The sequence below is a fragment of the Strix aluco genome, chromosome Z (assembly GCF_031877795.1).
Source record: "Strix aluco isolate bStrAlu1 chromosome Z, bStrAlu1.hap1, whole genome shotgun sequence".
NCBI lineage: Eukaryota > Metazoa > Chordata > Aves > Strigiformes > Strigidae > Strix > Strix aluco.
The window spans coordinates 71,612,728-71,637,163 of NC_133971.1; the positions used below are offsets into that span (position 1 = coordinate 71,612,728).

Genomic DNA, 24,436 nt, shown 5'->3' on the forward strand with positions numbered 1-24,436 from the left:
TTTCTCTTCTCTAGGCTGAACAACCCCAACTCTCTCAGACTGTCTTCAGAGGAGGGGTACTCCAGCCCTCTGATCACCTTCATGGCCCTCCTCTGAACTCACTCGAGCAGATCCATGTCTTCCTTAAATTGGGGACCCCAGAGCTAAATGCACAACTCCAGGTGGGGCTTCACGAGAACAGAGGGGGACAGTCACCTCCCTCGACCTGCTGGCCACACTTCTCTTGATGCAGCCCAGAATACAGTTGGCTTTTTGGGCTGCAAGTGCACATTGCTGGGTCTTGTCGAGATTCCCATCAACCAGCACCTCCATGGTGCAAGCTGCAGGGCCACACACACACAGGTGGGAAAGACATGAAAGCACACAAAACTCTTCCTCCCCTAACCAGAGATGAGCAAGGGTATCAATGTATCAACACCTCCTGCCTGCCCAAAGGTGCATCTAGGAAGTCTGGGATAAGCTGGGAAGGAGCTATGGGATACCTTGGGTAGGCGGGAGGGCTGCTGGGGAGAAGCTCAAACTGTAGTCTTGAGGGGGCTGGGCTGTGCAAGAGAGGAACAACCAACCTGCCCTGTTGCAAGGCTGCAAAAATACTGCTGAGGCTGTCCAGGGGCCCTGCTGGTTCATCTGGCTTCGTGTCTTGTGGCACTGAGCAGGCATGAGGAGTGGCAGTGTCCAGTCCCTGCTGCTGCTATGTGCCTCTGGCCTTAAAAATCCCTGGGGAAAGAACCGTGGGAGGGTGTGTGGGCTGTCATGCCCATGCTGTTGGGACTGCAGGGTGATGCTTACACAGGCTTGGTGCTGAGAGTTTCTGCAGTTCTTCCTGCTGCCAAACAGACTTCATTGTGACCAGTTATCCCACCAAGTCTGGAAGGCATCCAGATTTTACCATGAAAGCAGGCAAGGTAGTTCTAAGTCACTGGATGAACACAAACTGCCAACAACAAATTTTTAGTGTGGTTCAAGGATATTTTCACAGCTTTGGACAAACTTTATCCTGAGGCTTCTTCTCAGTGGATTATTTTCCTTTGACCTTTTGAATGCTTGTAACCAGCTTGTTTATCTCAGAAAGGTCTCTTGGCAGAGGGAAGCAGACACAGTCATAAAGTGGCTCTCATATTGTTTTACTTTAACCTTGAAGGACTTGGTTTAGATCAATAGCTTGTGGAGCGATCTTTAATCAAGTTGCTGAACCTTCCTTTGGATGTCTAAGGACTCTGCATTCTGAATCTTAATTATGTTCTTCAAGGACTTGGATTTAATGCTATATTTGTTCACAATATATTCATTCTAGACTGACATGAGTTAAAAAGAACAAACTACATTTTTAATGTGGCTGTGGTTTGAGAGACACTTTCAGCAAAAAGCCAGAAAGTATCTGAAGGGCTGTTTCTGCTAGAAGATAAACAGGTATTTGCTAAGCCAGCTCCCCAAATGAACAACCATTCAAATAGGATATTCATTTGGAAAACGAAGAATAAAGAGTCTGTCATCACACTCAGATTGGATATTTCTTTGCCCTATTACTATAGGTCTCTTCTTTCATCAGCTATGAGTTCAGGGACCTGTTTTTTATTTACAGTTTTAGAGTGCAAATATGTCATGTTTGTAAGTGTACAAAACTGCTCCTTAATTTCATCCTTTTCAAAAAGAATGGAGGTAAACAAAAGCATTCAAACAAAATAGCACACAACATTTCATGAAATCTTTAGCTTTTTTAAAGTAATCATTTTATCTGTCTTTTGGATGACATTGTTTATTGTAAGACATAATTTTTATTAAATACACTGTAATACAAGAGACTTTCCATGTCATGTTGAGAGAAGCCGGTCACATGATTCACAAACAAAAACTTTTAACACTGATACCTAGGCATCACCTTGAAATCAGCCAAGATGCAATGAAAGTTTTAAAGCAATGGCTTGTTATAACAAACTGCAAAACAAGAACCACTACACAGAGACATCACATTAAAAAAAAAGAATAAGAAAAAAGAAAGAAGAAAGATAGCTCTACACACCAGGTCACAGTTTGGTGACAATATAGAGATTTATATTTATATGTAGATATCTTCCTCTTTACCTTAAGTGACAAAGAGAGCGGTATCTAGAAATATATATACATAAAGTATAGGTGGAGAGCAGGGCTGGGACAAATATTTCATAATTAACTGATTCTCTATTGGTGATTCAATTAAACATCAATGTTGAATTAAATTACCTGTATACAAAACATTCTTAGCTGCTTTTCTTTAAGTTACAGAAAGATACATACAAGCTGCAAGATATAGGCCTCTGGAAAGATTCTATTTGATCTCTGTTTTCTCACATATTGCAATCAAATGGCCTCACTACTAGCAGCTTCTATTATCCTTGCCCAAAGTATTCAGTGTTTATAAAATACCAGCCGGTCATCACTCAGAACCTTCTACAAGCAAACAAAAAACCCCCACAGACCTGGTCTAGAATGCATAGACGGAAAAATAACATACCCATCATATCCCATTTCTTCTCCTGAGACGTATGTTTAAAAGATGGTAAAATAGTCACTTCGTTGCTATTGTGAAATTCACAGTGTTTTCCTTGCAACATGTAGACTTTTTTTTTTTCTTCATGTTTGTGATGAATGTAGCATATACCCCTGCCCCACCCAAACAAAGGTGTTTTAACTAAGGCTCTGAAGGACCTCTTGATTCAAAGCAGCAGTGGTTCATCCCAGCCCTCACAACAAATACAACTTCCTGTGCTATCAAAACCTTCATCTTTGATTAGTAACCCTGATCCCCAGTCCCTCCCCACTCCCCTCCCTCACATTTTACATTAGTATTTGAAATTCAGTTACAGGCTGCAACAACCCAGACACAGACTTGTTCTAACACATACGCATTGTACCATAGTCATCCAGTGACCTAATAATTTTATTGGGTTATTTAATTTCTTTTTAAAGTGTTTTGTAAAAGTCTACATCAACCACAACAAAAACAATCTCTCAGAAAGGTGGGGAAGGATACAGAGAGAGACAGAAAGAGAGGGAAAGAGAAAGGAAGAGGAAAGAAGGAAAGAAGGAGAAAAGGAAAGACAGGAAAAGAGAATCCAGGAAAGCAATAAAGAAATAGCAAGAGAGGATGAAAAAAGGAAAGAAAATTAGATAAAATAGGCAGTTACTTATTAAACTGTAGACAATATATAGATATATTGGTTGACAAATCAAAAATGAATAAAGTCCTTTTAAAAGGGTACACTCCATCATGCATCATGGGGGGTTGTTGCTTTACAAGTTTCTGTTCTCCACGGCCAGTTCTGAGTTCTGCAGATCTATTGAGGGTGATGGACAGAGTGTGGCGAATGCTGCTATTATTACTGCTGAATTTTGGCATTCTCATTTTCCTACAAGTTGTGTTGTAGTCTGAATATACCAGCTCATTCTTGAAATTATTTCCTTACTGCAGAGGAGTATAAAATCCTAATGGAGCTGCACTGTTATTCTAGGACACTAAAAGAACAATAGCACAAATCCAGAAATGGCAGTAATGCAAACTCTGTTTTCCAAGCTTGGAAGCCTGTCTGTTCATTTAATTGTGAGAAATCAACAAGTGAGATGGGAGTGGAAGAAATGTTTTTATGTAATCATCTGGGGAAGAAAAGTGCTTATTGTTTTATCTCTGGCATTCTAGCACTGCCTCTGCTGCACATCAGTTAAAATGTTGAATTTTACAAACATAGGAAAAGAATTATCAAAGGAAAAAAAGATTATTCTGGTTACTCAGCAGACTTTATCAATTTATTAATAGCACTCTAATCATCACTTGTAATAACGTAGGTGTATGTAAATTTATACATATACACACAGCCCATACATAATGTGCATGCATGTCTGCACATATATAAATAAAATACAACAGACATAGGCATACATGTATATGCTATGTGTGTGTATATATATATGCCATATGCAAACACACATATATAATATATATTATATATATGATCAGTTCATAGCACAGTCCAGAAAGACTTTTTAAATGAGCCTGATTGTCATATTTACTCAGTGTATAAGATTTAGCTGACAGTGCAAGCATGATGAATATGCACATATACTCACCCTTCATTGTGATTTGAACATATTTCTTTCTCTTCTCTGCTCATTCTGCTACACTTACCCACCTTTCCATGAACAAACACAAACTATGTATAGCTACAGTTTATAGCTTGCCTACTGTGATTATAGATGTTATGCACTATCAAGAACATTAATGATATAGGTCAAGGTTATCCATACCGGTGGCTCTGTAGAACATTTGGTCCATTAGAAGTTTAACATACTGTTATGTTATTGCACAATGCATTGCAACACTATTTATTCTCTGAAATTACTCTTATAGTCTCACTAGTAAATCAAAAAGAAGATGCCACTACATACATTTTCAGGGTTTTGTGGTTATTTTTGGTATACGTTCTTTCAGAGCTTGCAAAACTTGCTTTCAGGCCGGAGCCTGCTTTCAAAAAGAAGCAGCATCTCAGATGCCTTTTTCTTCAGCTCATAAGAAACTAAGACAGAATACAGCAGGTAGAAATTTAGCACCCCCCTCCACCACCTGCAGCCTCCTCCCCACTGCGCAGTAAGAGCGGACTCTGACACCTTTCTTTTCCACCACTGTTATTTTGAAAATTTCAAATTCCTTTAAAACACAACATTTAGATTTTCAAGAGAATGGGTTTCACTGGATGCTCAGTCTTTAGCTTGCTGTGTGAATTTCCAAACCAGTCTAGATAAAATTTTAAGGCCCACTTTGTAGGAATCTTCCTCTGGCTTTTTGTGTTGTTTCCAGTTTAGTAGTGGTTAAGAAATAACATCTAGTTTATTACAGAAATACTGAGTATGGCTTTATAGTTACACTGTCATGTTTATTTGTAATGGTGCCTTTTCAGTGACATTGAGAAGGGTAAAACTTGATCAGTGTCCAGTGAACTGTTTTCTTCTGAAAATGTTCAGAATCTTTATGAGCTAGCTCTAAAAGCTTCTGAAAGAAAAACCTAAAGTGCCTCAATAAATAATATATGTGAGCAAATTATATATTAATTGTGCTATGGGAATACTTACAAAAATAAAATGCTTAATTTATTAAATAAAATATCCCCAACACAAAGATGAAGGACTATTTTGATCAGGCTCATATCAGTAAGAAATAACAAAAAGAGAGAATGGAAAGAAAGATCACTTTTTTGCAGTAACGCCCCCTCATAGAGGGAGGCAAAAGTCTTGAGGAATAGGTAAGGTAGGTTTTCGTTTGTAAGAATTCATATTAAAAATAATCCTAACTCTAAATTTGAAATTGTCAACTTCTGGTTTGAAAAATAACAGGTATGCCCATGCAGCTGTCATCAACACAGTGGCCATGCAAATGTTGTACATATACAATGTCAATCCCACTAAAAAGAAATTATTTACGAAAGAGTGAATGTTGGTAATGACAGCACTAGTACCAATACGAACATGGTGCTGAGCTCAGGGTCTTTGCACTCTGAATAGTAAGCCATAACCTCAGAGTAATTTGTTTTCTCTAGAGATCTCTATCCCCTGCTATGGCTCAAACATAACCAGTGATCTCTGTGCTTTAAGTTATTCATGTTATATCAGCCTATTGTATCTGTAACATTGTAAAGGCATTTTAACATGGCTAATGTCCTCCATTAGCCCCTTCTAATGAAATAGTTGTATCATTATGAGTTCGCTATGCCTACTAGGGTATACTACAAGATGAGTGATAGTTTCTGCACAAAGGGCATTAATCGACAAAGACCATGCACAGTTTTGCTTGCATGGTTAAAAAAAAGGATTGAGGAAGCAAGTAATACACTGCTGGACAAGCACAGTATAAGATGCCCCGGCATCTATAGCTTGTCCTATCTTATCAAAACCCTTAGTTTCAAGGTATGATCCTGAAATTAATACTGTACATTAATAAGCCTAGCTTCAGCCTTTATTAAAAAAAGACTAGCTGGAGAACATTTTTATACCAGTGGCATGACAACATCCTACCAGAAGACAAAATAAGGGCATGTGTTTAGTCTATCATGTTGTAACATAATTGTGTGCAGTGCAGGCAGCATCTTTTTCCTTTTTAATTGTATCTAGCAAGGAAAGGTGCTGGCAAAGCGCCTCCTTGAACAATCCCTTTAATCCTCAGAAAGACTCTTCAGGGAAAGTGCTAAACCCCCTCTTGCCTTCCATCAAATCATTTAAGTGTTTTTTTGTGGGGTTGGATGCCATCTGATCCCCTAATTCCTCCAGACAGTGTAGCACACAAGACTGTCTTCTTTCCATCTGGCTTTATCTCTGCAAGGAACATGCTTCATGTAGAGAACACCAGTCTTCTTTTTTTCCACCCACATGCCGAAGCAAAAAAATTGAGGTGAATCCATAGAAACTCCTAGTAGCTGTACAGCAGAAAACACAAAGTTCGAGTCAAATATATTTTTCCCTTTTTTTCATCCACATCAAAGGCATGAATACAACAAGGCATTGTTAGTTGTGGTGGGCAAACTGAAGAGTCTGCTGATATAACAGATCAGGTTTTTAAGGCCTTTGTCTATGCAGAGTTACAATAATGCAGAAGCCAAACTGATTAGAAAGACAGGAGAGAAGAAAAAAATGATAGAAACTGAAAGAGAGAGATAGAGAAAGGAGATACATCTCAGTAATGTCTAAAAAGTCAATACTGTGTCTACAGATGGAGAAGTGCACATTGCTTGCCCTTTGAAAACTTCTCCGCAACTTTGTCATGAATACTGTCAAAGAACACATTTTTAATGGAGTTCAGCGGCAGTTGAACACATTCATTCCCACAGCCCATAAGAAGAAATGCTCGGAGATTTTAGCCTAAAATATCCAAGTAGACTGGAGATGCCTTGGCCAAGTTCTGGAGGAGGGAATGGATTTCTTTGATGTTGAGCCTCATGTGAGGCTCCCGTTGCCAACAGCCCAGCATCAAGTCATACACTTCCTTGGGGCATGTGCGAGGTCGCTGCAGGACTCGGCCCTGAGTGATGCACTCAATCACCTACAAGGAAGCACAAGGAAAGGATCAGCACAGCTTTGCCAACTACATGGGGGTCATCCGTGGAAGAGTTAACTGCTAATCGCCCCAGCACCCTCACTGGTGGCAGTCACCCAGACAACTCTGCCAAGGGCTACATTTCTAGGTAGACGCATGAGCAGCGATCTGTGAAAAGCACTGTAATGTAAGTTGTCAAGGAGCAGTGACTTCACTGATGTTAAGTTCATCCACATTGCCCCTTCCACTCATGAGGGAATGACAGCCAGGAAGTAATCCCATACCTCCTCTCTCTACCCATCTATCAACTTCACCTCATCTCAGAAGGAGACTAAGTTTGCATGCTGCTCACACAGAGCATCAGTACCTCTCCCTCCCTCCCTCCCTCCCTCCCTCCCTCCCTCCCTCCCTCCCTCCCTCCCTCCCTCCCTCCCTCCTTATCATTGTGGCTAATCTCTGGAAAAGGGTTACTTGAGACTGCTTGGAAATCAAGAGATCTCAAGATTACTTCAATCTATTCAAGAATGGTTTTGGATAACCACTCTGCAACAATGACATGTATGATATGGAATTGAAATCACCCAAAGCCCGTTCAGGAGTTAGCTAAGCTCATTTTCATTGCTTCATGATCTTTCTCAATATCCAGACCAGATGCGATCCTATACAAAGGAGAAAGCTAAATTCAAACTGGTATAGCGCTGCTCAGACAACTTACATCCCTGGGGAGAAAAGCGTGACAAGGAAGAAATTCAACCATGACTTTAATGACAATACCATAAATACCTGCTATCAGGGGTTTTGCCTTTACTAAATAAATTTGTTGCTATCCCTTCTCCAGAGAAGCTACACCAACAGTTAATGTGCCAGCCTTCCCAATGCAATTTGAGAATGTGTTACACACACCTCGTTGTTTGAGAGCTGATACCATGGCTGTTTGCCATAGGTAAATATTTCCCATAATACAACCCCTAGGCTCCAGACATCACTCTCTGTGGTGAACTTCCTGTACATGATACTCTCTGGAGGCATCCAACGAATGGGCAGCATGGTGTGACCTCCAACCTGAGAAAAACAAATGAAAGAGTCAGAAATAATTCCTCCAGACCTGCACAAGAGTATCAAGACATTAAATAAGGAGAATCTATGGCTTCTTTTTCTCCCATCTGATACCATTCACTTTGAGGAGCTTTTAAGAACTAGGGATTCATGGTCCCTCAACAACAATCACTACCATGATAGGTTTCTCAACAGAATCTCCAACAACATTGTTTCTGAAGTTCAAAGTCATCTTTAACATTTGCTTCGCACACCATACTCAAGGAACAGGAAGCTCTATAAAATTATTAATTAATTTAGCTTACCAACCTACTTCAAATTAGGCAGTTTTACTCCCCATTTTAACACTCGGGAAACTAAAGAAGATTCATGAAATTAAATCTGCACTGATGATTCTCCTAGAAACTCAGCAATATCAACTGAAATTCATGAAGAAACAGTGGTCTTACTTCATGACAGGGTAGGATCAGGATCTGTATGGTTTAATATCCTAATTTTGAGTGAATTAAAGCAATGCTATTTTTTGTTGATAATTTCCATAGTTAACGCATTAAATTATTTTGTTCCACATTAACAACCCAGTCCTACACAGCTTTAAAAAAAATCAGCCCTTTGGATATATTCCCCGATAATAAATAACTTGTAAGACATGGACTCCTATCCAAATCAGCTCACATTGAACGGGATCTTTCATTGAATGAACGCCATTCTGAAAGTCTCTTAGAACATGTTACAGTTTACCCCTCGGGCAGGCAGACAGGCTGTAAGGCTCTGTGCATCAGTATTTTTAATCATCTTTGACTGAGAAGTCACTCGATGTGGAGAGTTTAAAGTAACACATGAACATGCTGAGATGAAAACAAAGCTTCAGTTTCCCACATAATCATAACCTAAACTGACATGGCATCCAAACAGATCCGAACCACCACTTTTACCCCCATCTTGAGAGGTATTGCATTATAAAGTCAGAAAAGTTAAAAACATGCAGCCACATACACTCGGACAAAGGGCAAGTGCCAATTAAAACATGGTTACTGATGAGAAGTTTTTGGTCTCATCAAATATTAAAAATGGCTCTTAGATCTGCTCATCATATAGTCTCCGCTACTGGTTCTTTTCAGCAGTTTCTTTGACTCATTCTTTTAAAATTAATGAAAGCTATAAACAATGAAGTACGTGTTTCTAGTTTTTCTTATTTGTCACATCCTGCATCAAGAGATTTTGAAAAAACAATTAATAAAACCCCACTCTCCAAATCTTCTTTTGCCATGGTTCCTTGCTACAGAACCACAGAGGTAGGACTCCATACTGAGTTTACAGTATCATTCAGTAAAATGAATGACACACCTCTAGAGTGATAAATTGCCACAAATAATGACTCTTCAATGCACTGATCTGTAACAACACAGACCTAGCTGCCTCTCATAGCAAGACTGACTCATCAGTACTGAGAGCAAGAATTCAATTTACAGGTAAGTACATCAGGCTCTTTGGTGTTCTTTGCACATCATCTTGCCCGGATCTGTGTCCATTTCTGTCCCTGAAGGTAAAAGACTTCACTGGGGCAGAGTATTTGTCCAGGACTGAGAAGTCCTGAGGTCTCTCCATCTCTATCACTATCAATCATTTCAGGCAAAGTTACTGCCAACACCTCAGCATCTTTGAGAAGATAATATTTAATGCCTTCAAAGTATCAATAAATATTATAAAGGGTCCTCTTCTTTCCAGATGGCATTGCAATGAAGACAGTATATCCGTGTAACACTGAGCATCACCAGTAGCAGGCTGAGCATCTACCTGTGGTCCAAGAGCACCTTCAGTTTCAACTCAGATTTCAGTTCAGCCACATTGAAAGCATGGGTCAGGGCCTGGCCAAAGGCACTTTTTCTAAATGCACATTTCCTTTTCTATTAATGAACAGTGGTTACTGGGTCAACACTCACTCAGCTCAGAAAAGCATTAAGGGCTGCATTAGGTATACGCTTAAAATGAAGCATGTGCTTCAGAGCTTTCTTGAACTGAAGCCTGGGGCTCTGCACCATTGTTTGCAGGATGCCTGAAACAAACTGCCAGTCAGTTGTGAGCTTCTTTTGATCCTTCTTGGACTGTAGTGTCCAAGTACCCACAGTTGTGCCATAATAGCAGTAAAGAGAGGTGGAGTGCCTTTTCACTGTTGTTGCCAAACTCTCAGCAAGGCTAAGGAGTGTTTTGCAAGAAGGACCAAGGAAGAACAACATGACTACATCAACCAAACTTTAAAGGTGCTGAGTGCTTCAATAGGATGCCTTCTGCATATGCTTTAATAAGAAACACAAGTATTACACAGGTCTCAGATATCATTAGCATTCTGCAGTTTAAAGTCTCTGCTGTGCGCACTGTTGCAGTGCTGCTTGATACGCATAATTCTAAAATGGTTGTGTGCTAAGCACATTACTGTTGTAGGTAAATAACACCTTTATATTCAGTCTAGCTAAGGTTATGACAGGTTTAAAAGAATTACAGTTTTAACTTAATATGCTATCACTTTAAACTCTATACTGTAGCTGTAAAAATGCTGCAAAAACGACCATTTTGTAGATACAAATTAGGGTAAATTTTCTTGATGCTTACCTGAAAGCAGCTACATTATGATGGTTCATTTTTATGTGGAATAGCACTTCTGCAGATCCTTTTTGGAACTTAGGTACTTGCTTTCAACTGTCAGTTTATGAAAGCATGGACTCCCTAGCCCAGCGGTAGCCTTGTATTACGTTCACTAGTTGCTTTTACTACCAATATTGAGCTAGAATCTGAACCAGAAAGCCTGGTGAATTAGCTTTTGCAATGCGCAAACTATCCACAGGGAGGAGACTGCAATGCCAGGGGAAACCACTATACTGTTCCACATATGAAATGTTGCACTTTCAGCAATACATCATTCCACTTGTCACTACTTTTAGCACTCATCTTTTAAATGAATTTAGCACTTTGAAAGGTGCCAGATAAGCTGACCTTGAAAATTGTTTTCATCTATTTGCAAATGTCAAGTTTCAAGGATTGCTGTACAAGCACCATGTCTTAGCCTTGAAGCCGGGCATCTAACTCTAGAGTTCGATAGTTTGTTCACTTTCTGGCATTGTATGTTCTGTATCCTCCTTCACAAGCACTAGGAAATGGTGAGTCTTGTCTAATGCAGAAATTTGGTTTTAAGAAGGAAACCAGGCCTAGTATGTAACTCTGTGGAAGTTGATTTTTGCTGCCCAAGAGTCTGCACTCATCCATCCATGCACGCATCCATGCATGCATCCATGCATCCATGCATCCATGCATGCATGCATGCATGCATGCATGCATCCATCCATCCATCCATCCAGTGCAAACCCAGCCTTCTTGCACATTAATATTACTGCTAGGAGAAGAGCCCTCAGCTGACTGTCATCAACCTTTAGGTTGTAGGCAATCACTGCAATTTCCCTATGCCAATTAAAAATGCATCTGTTCATAACCTGCCCTGGTCACTGTTTCAACTTCTACTGCCCAACTGCCATGGGAAACCAAAGCCCTGTTGCCCAATATTTGTGAGCAAATGGGTAGCTCTCTTACAAAGAATGAGAAAATGAAGCTTGGTGCTCCTGCTGGGAACAGGAGGCTGTGGGTGGAGCTGGGGGAAGGCAACCTACAGAGATAACAGAAGAAACAGAGTGTATGTGGGGCTGCACAGATAAGCCGCAAGCCACAGGCTGGAAAGGCACAAGAAATAAAGTTGCTAAGATGACCACTCAATCAATTCACACCAGCATTTGTACCATGAAGAGGGAGGGCTGAATGAACTGGACACACTTTTGCAATGCATGCCAGCTGCAATCCACTCTTACCATAGCAGCACTGGGGGCTGTGATGCTGACGGTACCACAGAGGGCTTTGGGGCTCCAGAGCCATGCTGTAGGGTGCTGCAGGCACTGACCAAAGGACAGGACAGGGACTAGCCAGAACAGGGAGTAAAGTCTCTTCCTGCTAAATACTGGTGGCCATATTTGCAGAGGCTCCAGCACTCCTGGAGAGGACGTCAAATCCAACCCCCAGCTTTTGCAGGCACTGTATTACATAACCCTTTCCCCACTTTTTTCAATTTCTGGCTTTCAGTAGTCGATTACTCTGAATTCATGCAGTAAAAAGCACAGCAACCAATTGCATAGCCTTGGAAAACAGACTTCCTCATTTACGTTCAGTGTTCCCAGGTTCCCACGACTCCCACAGAGTGCCATTGCAGTAATATGTGTCACAGTGCTTTGTATATTCTCTAAAGACTAGTGATGCTTTTTCTGCCAACAGAATAAAAGTAATCTTTTTACTTTGTGAGCTCAGTGAACCTGAATGACTAGACCATGGGTTCCAGCCCTGACCCTACCCAATGCCCTGTCTAGCTTGACTGTTGCATCTCTCCAGAGCCCTGCTGATCTCAGACCTTTTGCAATTCAGGGTGGTAGTCTTGAAAGCAGCAACACAGTTCAGCATATGCTTAAATTAACTGTCATGTGACAAGTGTATACTCAGTCTCTTTAACACAACTGGATCTTAGTTTGTCAAACTGGAACCAAGCTATACTTTTTGATTAATTTCTTCACCCCCTCCTAAAAAAGCATCCTGTATACTTGCAGGATTACAGCATTTCAGGGTAGTTTTCACTATTATGTTTTGGTCTTCTGACTTGTTTCCCCATCTCAGGATATTTCCCCCTCATAAAATGCTGGCAAATGTTTCTCTCAGCACAAGAAAAAAATCAATAACTGTTATTTTCCTTTCTTCCATGCCCTAGCCTTGCAGACAAAGTCAATGCCTCCTCTTAAAATATCAGTCCTGCCACGTCTATTTGCAGAAAAGCAATATATTATTTTAACAGTCATAACAAGCCATGCCATTCCATTTATGAAATAAGGCAGATTATTAACCAATAGCTAAAGAGGTGTCCTTTCATTTTCACTTTTAACCCTGCTTTAGTTCATCTCTATTCAAAAGGAGCTTATGTCTAAAGTCCTTAATTAATTCTAACAGTGGTCTTGCCAGAAGACTGAAACAATGTCTAGAACAACATTTATTACACTGTAAATTCTCTCTTCAGTTGCGCAACATCAGTTCAATACTGTGCTTCAACTCTGTGTTGCAGGAGATACAATTCCTCTCATTAGTCTCTATGAAACCATGAGCAGTATGGAGAAGAGATGAATAAAGACCAATTGCTCAGAGTTACACAGAACGTGAGAACCTGAAGACAACAAATTGAATTTGTAAATGTCAGGTTCATAACAAACAAAAAGAGGCACCCCATAACATACTGTACAGTTGCTTGTGGAACTCATTGCCACAAGATACTGCCAACCTCCAAGGCTTACCTGGGATTAAAAAAGTGATTAAACACACTCACGGAGGATAAAATCTGACAAGGGCTATCAAACACAAAGATACCATCTCTGGCCCAGGAAAGATGCTCTGGCAGAGTGCTGGAGGCTAAGAGAGTACATGAGGGAAATAATATATGCTTAACCTGTTTTCACACTATTCCGCAAGCACTGGTTACTCACAGTAATAGGATCCTGGAATAGAAGAGCCATTGGAGAAGCTATTCCTATGTTTTTATGTAGATGGGTCACACATTGTAATACGCAGTTCTTATCAAACTTCTCAGCAATGCTTATGGAGGGCTAGAAACAATTCTGCCAAAAGGGTGGAATGAAGGAGAGCTACCACATGGAATTAAAATATGTGAATGACTGAATGTATCTTACAGTTTGGCATCTTCGAAAGATCTTTTCAAATGCTAAGTTTAAAAGATATAGAAACTGTATATCTATTGTTGTGTTTTGCACAACACAATATCATATTGGGTCAGCCAAATATACAGGATAATTAATAAACTGTAGTCCTTACCGCATTACAGAGCACTTACTCTTCCAAGAAAGGAAGATGAAGTGCCCTGGAGGTAAGATCAGACGAGTGCTATGAAGAAGGTGACACGATTCACATCTCTGATTAACAGAAATGTTCCCTATCATCAGAGGGACAGAAGGAAAGTTAACTGAGTAGAAATCTGCAGCACTGTGAAGTCAGTGTATTATAGGATCTTCAGTGTCCCAGGATTAAGCGTGTATGAATGAAAAAAAGAAGTATATTCCTTTAAAATGTAAGTTTTTTTACTTTAAAATGAGAAACATTTCTGGTGTTAAACAATAAATGATAATCTAAGTGATAAGCAAGGGAGGTGTACTGTGGTAAACTGAAAGGAAAGACAACTTGAACAGTGTATTTCAGTGGACATTTAGATTCATTTCTGAAGATGTGAATTCAGGACCTTGGTGAGAAAGCAGCGAGATGGGATTCCTATAAGCCAGAGAAGACTTGGCATGTTGAATCAGATGACCTCTCCTTTCTAAAACACTTTGCCATATCAAGTTACGCCATAGCATAGTTAATGATCACCCCAGCAACATGACTTGCAACTCAGAATATTAAACTCATGTGAAGTCCTGTGTTTTGCTTTACGAAAAGCCATCACTATGTCACCTGCACCCTACCACTGTTTCCACACCTGAGTGTCTGCAGGTTGTACCAGTGGATGAAGAGAGGTATCAGGTACAAGCAGACAAGCAGCTGGAATAACTCACGTTAAAATTCTCACAGGCTCTGGGATGATCATCTAATGTGTCCAAGTCGACAGCAAAACAATTCTGCAATGCAATATTAATGAACTACAACTATTGCCTTTCTGATTTTTAAAGCAAACAGTTTACAAAATATCAAATTCCACTTTTATATTAATCCCAAGTAGTCTGGGCTACCAGGACCAAGCAGGTTTTAAAAATAACCTTTAATATGCATTGGAAAACTGACCTCTACAAGTCTGTACCATAGCTGAAATCCTAACTTCTGTTTGCTTCTTTAAATAGGGGGTTTGAGGTGCAATGTGATGAGATAATAGCTGAACTGCAGAGTCAATATCAACAAGTAGCAGTTACTCAAGGACAGACTCTGAAAGCCAAGTACGATTCCACGTAAGCCAGTTTGTGTTCACTAGGATATCTCCGATACTGATGTCAGGTCTGAAAGCTACTTCTCAAGTACTAGAGATCACAACCTTTCCCCATATTTATTTTACTGAAAACCACATTTTTTTCAAATTTACTGTAGGTTAACATAGCATGTCTGGCTCTATCGGTCATGTCAAATTACATCACAGGAGAAGAGGGGAGCAACAGGGCTCAGTTTGTAGCTTTACTTCTCCCTTGTGAGTCACAGAAGTGTTTCTATAATGTACACTGCATGGGAGCACCACAATTTTGGGCTGAAATGTCTCAGATGTTCCAGTTCTTTGACTTTTGTTAGAAAGCCTCTCCCCCTTTCCCTGAGTGGCTAATTTATCACAAATAGCAAGATTAACAAACTGTCACACATATACGACGTAACAAAATGAGTAGAGTCTTTAGTTTCTCAAATCTGAAGAATATGGGCAAACCTACTGAGTTCCCGCATCTTCCCCACAAGTGAAAGAGGATGTTTTGAATCATCAATGCACAACAGACATAAGTCAACCATTTTATGTCATCTATTTTGGCTTGTTCTCAGGCTACCTGTACGATGCTGGGCAAGTCATGTCAGAACAAATCTGTCAACTACTGACTGCCTGAAGAGAGTTCAGAGGTGTATTCCTTCCAGCCAGAAGCATCAAGAAGGCAGAGCAAGGTTTCATGAATTCAAAGGGAGACCAATAATCTTACTATTTCAGAGAATTAGCAAATGCTCTTTTCTGTGAAGACTTCTCTCCACTTGCCTAAAGAGCAAGGCAGAAGTATGACCACAACCATAATCCTGATCTGTCTTCAGCGCCTGCACTGGGAATGTCTACACTAATAGTGTCAACAGATTAATCTAAACCTATGCAGATAGACAGCCATGTTGGCAGTGACCTGAGAGATGCTAAATTATACTGGTCCTCAGCCAGATGCTAATAAATAAGGCAATGGTAAGGTCCTTGTGCTCGTTTTCCTTCTCTTCTTCATTCTTGATGATGTTTCCTGCTTCTCACTTTCTCTAGACCATAATTTGTTTACATAAACTGGAAAACACAAGAGAATAGTTTCACTAAAATACAACAGAAAAAATTCTTTTGTTCTCCTTCCATGAATTCTAATTTTTGTCTCCTCACTTGTACCATGACATCATTCTATGAGTTGAAACAGGCATTTGCTCTGAAATGAGGCATCCATCAAACAACATGTAGTATGATCACTAAAGATACCAGTTACCACTACTACCAAAAAAAAAACCAAACCAAAAAACATTACTCAGTGCTATAGGGCTTGCAAAATTCTGAATTATTCTTATCAAATTCATATGTTGAATTATTCCTCAAGCCATGCTTAAAATATTGTTCTTGGACATAAGAACCAAAGTGTAGCCCAAGCAGTAATGAAATAATTTTATCACTTTTGGCTGAATTTCTACACTGGTGTACAGGGAGCAGAGGGCTTGGAACCACAACATTGGTTTTTGGTTTTGTATTTGGTTTTCATGTTTTTTCTTAATTGTGCCTGTCTCTACCCTCAGCACTGTCACTTTCCATTTGGAAAATGCTATACTGCATTGTTTACACAATAGCTCAGAATTCACATGACTGCATTTGTTTAACACCAACACTGAGCTGTAAATTCTGCCTCTGATGCTTGAAGCATCTTTCCTTCTGCCTCTAAAATGAGGCCAAATAATTTCCTGACATGCAAGCATTCGCAGAAAGTGTCAGTCTAGAAGAAATTAACTCTAAGATTTCCCTGGGTGGATCCATTCTGTGATGGCATGTCACCAGGTGGAGGTTTGGCTTTCTGACATAAATCCTGTTGAACTTGTTCATTACTAGGTGATCCCAGGGACCAGAGGAGGGTCACAGTGATCTTTGAAAGGATATAGGACTCTGCACCAGCATTGCTGCATTTCAGGTAAGGGCTCCCTGAAGATTTAACACATACGGATTTCCACACCACACCACGGACTGTACAACGTACTCCACACATCCTTCACCAAATGCTAGTGGCGTGTGGGCAAAGGAGAAGAGGTGGTTGTGAAAGAAACCCACAGCTACACCTACTCTCCCTGCTTTTCCCTCACAAATTTTGCAGTCCCCCAAGGGAGCATTCTGGAAAATCTTCTACCTTCTCCTAGGATGAAGCTACTCCTTACTGTAAACATGCAGCAGTGAGATGGTTCCTTCCTCATGCATGCTCACCTTCCTCTCTTGGTGAATAAGAATCCTCTTAAACATTGAGTCCTCTGATTGCTGCACTGCTGTAATACTATAATTAATTAAAAATCAATGCATAAATGTATTTTTAGTTTCACGGCTCAAATAAAAAAAAAGCAGGATCTGCAGTAAAACTGAGAGCTCAAAGGTTAGACGCCCCATTTTTTAAAAAACAGGCTGCAATTTTACACCAAAGTAGTTAGGTCAGTCATTTAATATTTTGAGATCTCTATTGTTAAAAGTGCAGGTCAACTGTATGATCTTCAATATAAATCTTACATGCAGCATTCCCAGACTCTAGAGTTGTCTAGATTCAAGGAGGTCCTGGAGATATTCGAAATAAGCCATGTGGGAAATGAATGTATCATATTGTTAAGAAAACATATTTCAATTTGTTTGGGGTTTTCTACAATTGCCTACAGTCCCAGTGTTTTGGATAGTTCAGGAATACTTCAGACTAGGACTCTCAAATCAACCTCTGTGAAAATCTGGTACCAAACCAAGTCATATTTAAATTAGGCTGGCACTAGTTTTTTGCCTTATGCTTGTATAATGCCTACTTGTATAATTCCTAGGTTAATGAAGTCCTGATCTACATGAGGCTCCTACACACCCTTGCATATATGTCATACATAATAATAACACCTTTTCTAGCCACTTGTAAAAAATTACAAATGGGCTCACCATAGCAGCTGCAGTTTAACTTGGTTATATGATAGCAGGTTACATGATATGATACCCCTAATAATGTTTGTGAGTCTTTGCACTTCAGAGTATTTTTCATCTGCTTCAGATGAAAACTTTTGAAATATTGTTCCATGAAGTCTGCATTTCCTTTTAAAGCCATGCTACCTTATAATACCCTTTGGATATGTTCAGCTTGATCCACATGGAGCATTATCAAATGTACTCAGTGGTGTTCTTATTAAAATGTTATGTGTCTCAGGCCTTGGTATATAGTTTTCTTTGTTTTCTTGCCAGGTAAATCTATTATTCTTTCTGTGTATTAGGCTGTCACCTTCACCTAACCTTGCATCTTGGCCTCTGTGGTTACTTCCATTGAAAACATCCCTGGATCTTGTATCCATCAGGATATTTTCATTTTATGGTGCACTGTTGCCTACAGGAAGGGTGTGTTCCCATTAGCCTTGGCCCCATACTTAGGCTGCAGCCCTGTTCTATTTTCGTTTCCTCTCTGCCAGATAGGAGTACCCCTTCAAGACACTTCAGTCATTGAACTAGCTAAGAGGGTTTTAACACAAAACAGATGCACCACTAAGTTATCTCCTGAAAGGATCTTCCTCCTTCCATAATGATTTTGAGCTGGAAAGCCACCATACTGTGCAAGACCCATTCTGTATGAAAGCTCCAGTCTTCCAGAACATCCGAAATGAGTGTTACACAAGTCTCATGTTCATTTTATCAGTTGGTTTATCACTGACTAGCTAACACTGACAAAGGAGGGTGCCTTGCTAGCATGGCAATTCCATGTGAATACTGACATTTTAAATGAATATCCTCCAAGTTGCTGAACTGTGCTTCGATCTGTTTTAACTTGCTTTTCAATTCTTTTGAACGCTTTGCATGATTATCCATGTATGAGCGATTGGGTGCTCTGTTGCTGAGAAACATGAACTGGGTAGTGAAGGAACAGAATTAATGCAAGATCATGAAGACTCCATCACAAAATGTATGCCACTTAGTTTTGACATGTATCTGTCATCTAGTTACATAGGATAATATTTACAGAATGATAGTAAATGTACTGCAGTGGTTTTGGTAAGGCTACTTAAGTCTTACTGAGATCTCACTGTTATGGTCAATACGACACCGTTCTGGAAAGTGAGAGGTGGCTCCTGTTTTCTGTGAGAATTATTGAGCTAGGGAAGTAGTCAAGTGGAAGTTAGCCATTTGAAACCCCAAAATAATGCTACGTGTACGTAGTTTGCCTGTTCTGAAGAGGTAACAGTGAGTATCATATGTGAGACAACACAGACCGTGCTTCTACCAAACAGGTATTAAGTCTGACAATTCCTGAACAAAGTTCAATCCAACTTCTTACTCTTTAAGATCAGATAGCTTCCCAGCGTCCATGTCGTCCTGTGACAGGCCTGACACAGTAACAGCAGAAGGAAGTTACTGTCTCTAAGACTGTCTTGGCCCTAGAGAAAGCAGGGGAGAACTTTCCCTGTTAAACGAACCTAATACAGGTTACTCCCCCTGATGGGCACTTACTCAAATAAGGGCCTCTTTATGCTCAGCAAGAGCACTTTAATGAAGAAGCATCTACTAAACTAAGCAACAACAGCATAGCCCTGGGGAATGGAGAAAGGAATCAAGATGAATACCACCAGAAAAGGGGGTGTGGGGATGGAAGGAGCATAGAGGATGAACAGGACCTGGGAAAAAAGCAAAATGGTCACAACCATAGATCAGGGCATGCAGGAATGGATGACCAGTCAGCCTTCTATCTATTACAAAGTGTCTCCAATAAGCAAGCACACAAGCAGTCATCCATGGGCACTATGTCCCACATAACCCTCTTCTGCACTCAGTCCCCTTATGGATCGGCTGAAGCCTTGGAAGACTTTCAGCCCTAATCTTGCATGTGCCTTTCAGTTATTTCAGCAAATACGCAGTAACACTAATAGCTTCCTGCATAACGTGATCTATGATCAACACACTGCCAACTTACGAGAAGACTCAACCCTCTTCTACTTCAGCAAAAGGAATGCAATATTCAGAATGAACACTGCTGAAATGAACACCATATCCAGAATAAGAATAGTAAATATCATTTCACCTCCCCAGCACATAGGACACAAAACCTGCAGTGTCCTTGCTCATTTGTTTTCCCCCGCAAGAGCAGGGTAGCGAATAAGAGAGTAAGGCAGAACTGGTACGTTCTCCAAGAGAACACAGAGACAGTTTTCCACTGCCCCACAGGACCTCAGGGACCCTTATGGGCAGGAGACAAGGCAACTTCCACTGGCTCCTGGGGGATTTCACAGGTTGGGAGCGGCTGTCAGAAAGCCCTGATGAAATTGTGCTTTTCAGCTGTCACTGTCAGTAGGGCTTTCCCCTGAGTCAGGGAGCAAAGCCTCTTGGGGCAAGGCTCTGTGCTCACCCTAGGTGAAACTCAGGCAGAGGTTTGGGGAAAGAACCACAGGACACAGACTGACCCTAAATTGGTAGGGGTCTTGGGATTACATCTGCCACCACAGGTAGATTTTCCCTCCAAAACTGTTAATGCATTTGCACTGTCTTGCAATGGAAGTACAGCTTCTGGTTATTCTGCATTTGTATCAGGAATTTCTTCTGCAATGTCTAATACCGGGTCAACTATCCTTTACCATTACTATCCATGCCCTTGTTCTCTGAGAAGCCTAAGTAGAAATACACAATTGGCAAGTTCAGCATCTGTAAATACCTTTTCTGTCCAAGGCTTGCATACTGTGATCATGCTTTAGCACTAAGGGTGAAATTAATCTTTGTGGGGCCATGCCAAGGCCATCCCAAGCAAGTTGCTCATGACGCTCTCAGCTGGAGGGCAAGAGAAAAACTAATGTACATTTTCTGCTAATTGTTAGCACTGGGATGGATGCCAATCACTACAATGTATTTGCCACAAATTAATCTCCAGAGTAATTAATTTTAACATGACATAATCATGGGAAAATCTTATCATTAATATTGTCAAGATTTTTAGTAAAGATAAAGATATTTTAAATTTAATATTTTATGTTAATACTATAAAATACTATCACTGTATGATTAATTATGAGAATAACAGGTATGTATGCAAAGAAAGAGAAAAATGCACTAACTTAAGTGAAAGATAGAGCTAAATCTATAAGCATGAGCTGGGATGCAGGTTCTAGAGTTCAACCTTTTTCTACTCTTCTGAAGAAATGGGTATTTTCATATTGTGCAACAGTATCCAGAAGCAGTTGATGTGGAACTGAGCCCTTAGACCTTTTTGTTCTGTATTGACAATACAAAGAATAATAGCTATCTCTCTAAAGGAAGAGATGGTTGTCTGTAGTCTAAGGACTGATTGATAGAAGAATCACAATAACTTTTGACTATCATGTTAATACATTGTGATTCAGAAGTATCAGAAGCAGCTGAGTGTAAGGATGGGATAAGCAGAAAAAGACTCAGCAAGGCAGCTGAAATTTCACCTTTTACTTCTTCTGGACTGAGAACATCTCCCCTTAAACTTCTCTTTCCCAGAAATCCTGATTTATATGAACTTCTCCCTAGGCTACTTACAGTCACCTTACTAGTCTATTCAACAAAACCACAGTGGTCAAAAAAAGTTCTGCTCTTTATCAGAATTATTGATGTTTTGAAATGACTTTGATGCTGTATAAGGCAAAAGTACTGAACATTTTCACAACATGAAATATTTGGAATAGTTTTGAGCAAGAAATTTTGAAATGAAAAATATTGGTGTTTTCCAGCAAAACAAACCAGCCAAGATGCTCCCAAAAGATTTCAGTTTCAATGGAAACTTAAAATGTACTCAGATAATTAAAAATAAAATGTGATGGACACTCAATTTAGGTCACACATTCTACAACATGTTTTTTGATATTGTGCATCCTATAGATTGGTTCTGAAGTGAAGCAAAGACCTACAGAGGTCTGCTAAGAAAAATCTCAGCAGTGTGCTGCTGGAGGGCTGGGAGCTGAAAAGCAACATTACGCGTTTGGAGGGCAGCTTCCTGCAGACAGTGGCACCTCCTTGAATATGAGGGAGTCCAACATCCAGAGGATTCCCAATGTGTTTCAGGCGCTGGGCAGTGTGCATGGTGAGAGGTTGGCAGGGGCATGAGGAGCAGCTCAATGCAATACCATAGTCCCTAAATTATTTCCATTATCACTTCTAGAAGGAATTCCTGGAGGAATTCTTCCCCTGCTCAAAACTGCTCCATGTACAACTCAGATACACAAGATCTGCACTGAGGGAAGGCACGTTTTACAAAGATTCACAGGAAAAAACAAACAAAGATTTACACAAGATCAATAAATCATGTCTTGAAACAACTGGATCCCAGGTAAAGCACTAAAACATACTATAGGGAGCGAACATATATTGTGTGAAGGGAATGGATTATATTACAGCCTAAACAAAACCAAGCAAAACCAAAATGATTAATTAACAGGCAAATTCTTCTGAAATTATCTATACAGATTTTTTCCATGCAAAGTGAAATGATGGGAGAAAGTGATCAGTTTCTAAAAAGAAATCAAAATCTGAAATAGCAGCATGTCCTATGAAGATACTTAGAATGCTTTCCTTTTAGAGATTAAATATTTTAGCACATCTGTATCACAAGAGAATTAATCCCTTTAGCAATTTCTGACTGTAACGTTGCATTGTTTAGTCAGAAATATCACAAAACATTTATAGCTCCTGTACAGCTGCATAAAATATATATAGCTCTGACTGAAATATTGTCAGCCCAGGACAAAATATTGAAACCATTTAACAGAACACAGAAATCTAAAAAAAAAAAGTCAAACTAGGTGAAGAAATTAAGAAAAAAATCCATGTCCAACAGAAACTGGATGCTCTACAGGAGGGGGCAGTATGTTGCTCAGCATCAGCACTAGAATTAGGCAGAGCCCTGTTGTGTCTTCCCATGAAAATGCACCCTGGTCTCCAAGCTGCATCTTTTCTAGAAGTCATGCCCTGCCATACTTTACAAGCTAAGTGGCAGCAGAGAAAATATCTTACCTTCATCTCAGTTAAGTTCCCCCTCCCCTCTCTGCAGTTCTCCAGCTGAATGTCACCATGATATCTGACTGGTTATCAAATGCACAAATTTCAGAATGTGTAATTTTTGTCCCTGTTCCTGCCCAACAAGAAATTAGGCGCTCCCTTATTTCTGGGGCATTTAGCTTATGGAGTGTGAATGATGACAGAGAGCTCATCTGCAAAACAGCTGGTATGTGTCTGGTGTGGTACTCTTCTTGCTGCCTCAGCCAGTGGCAGCTGTCCTTCAGCTCCCGCGCACTGTAGCCAAATGCCTGTGACTCCATCTTCCGCTGGTCTGCCGTGCAGCCAGGGCACCCCTACTGCTGCCCGCCTTTGCGAGAACTGCCTGCCACTGCAGCCCTGGCCCTGCATACTAATTGGCACATTTAATGACTTTCTCTTGCTCTCCGCGCCCCCCCCCCCCCCCCCCCTCCCGAGCTGCCGTCTGGGAGCTGAGGAGCCCGGCTGCCATGGAAACCGAGCCTCCAAACGCCCTGAACCTGCCGTACCAACCTTTGGAGAAGATTCCAGTGATTAAGCTCAAAAAAGGGGATGCTCAAGGGGGTGTGAAGGCGGAGGAGTGGGAAGGGGTAATGCTGACCATGGCGGGAGCTGTTCTGGGCTGTTCTGCCAAGGCACTGCACAACCTGACTGTATGCTGGGCATAAGAAAGCAGACATTCAGGGGGAAAACATATTAACCCTCCGTTACCTACATTTTTCTTCAAAATATTTCAAATGTTTCTCAACTGCATCCCTCCCTCCCATCCACTTACAGTCTGTATCAAACACCCCTAGCGCATGCACAGGCCATGTCATCAAAGGGGTTTTGACAATCCCCAATACGACTCACACATCTGAAGGACTGTTTCTAGCCAGAAAAAGTTCTGATTATGGTAAGTGAAAGGTTCAAGGGGGCCTCAGGCTCTGCAAAGCACTAGCTGGCAGAAGACAAATCCCTGCCTAGGCAATAAGGCTGTGATCCCGTGCCCAGCCTTTCAGTCTTGCCTCTCTTTCCCAGGCTAGCTGCGGGACTGCAGTCACATGGAAACACAGCCTTTGTGGCACCGTCTGTGTGCACTGATGCCTTTTCTGGGCAGGCACCTAATTCAACTTCAGCTCTGTGTCCAAAAACATTCTGGACTCTACTTCAGGCCATGTGGCAATGGGAACTGCACTTTTGTCCTCAGTTCTGCCTCCTGAGGATTTCTGGGCATATAATGGGGTTAAGATGAGAGTATACTTAAATCTGAGTTAGTACCCAAATTTCAGCCTTCAAAGGACACCGTCACTTGC

At 40.6% G+C, this 24,436-nt stretch overlaps 1 protein-coding gene across 2 annotated transcripts in view; it reads right to left on the reverse strand.

The window, feature by feature from the left end:
- Nucleotides 1-1,701: 1,701 nt before the first annotated feature.
- NTRK2 (neurotrophic receptor tyrosine kinase 2) overlaps nucleotides 1,702-24,436 on the reverse strand; it is a 209,187-nt gene continuing 186,452 nt past the window's right edge. For both annotated transcript variants that reach the window (XM_074812059.1, XM_074812064.1), the window contains 2 exons: nucleotides 7,958-8,116; nucleotides 1,702-7,060 (listed from right to left, as the gene is read on the reverse strand). In XM_074812059.1, coding sequence (XP_074668160.1) covers nucleotides 6,875-7,060; nucleotides 7,958-8,116 — 345 coding nt within the window. In that variant the 3' untranslated portion in view covers nucleotides 1,702-6,874. The remainder of the gene's footprint in view (nucleotides 7,061-7,957; nucleotides 8,117-24,436) is intronic.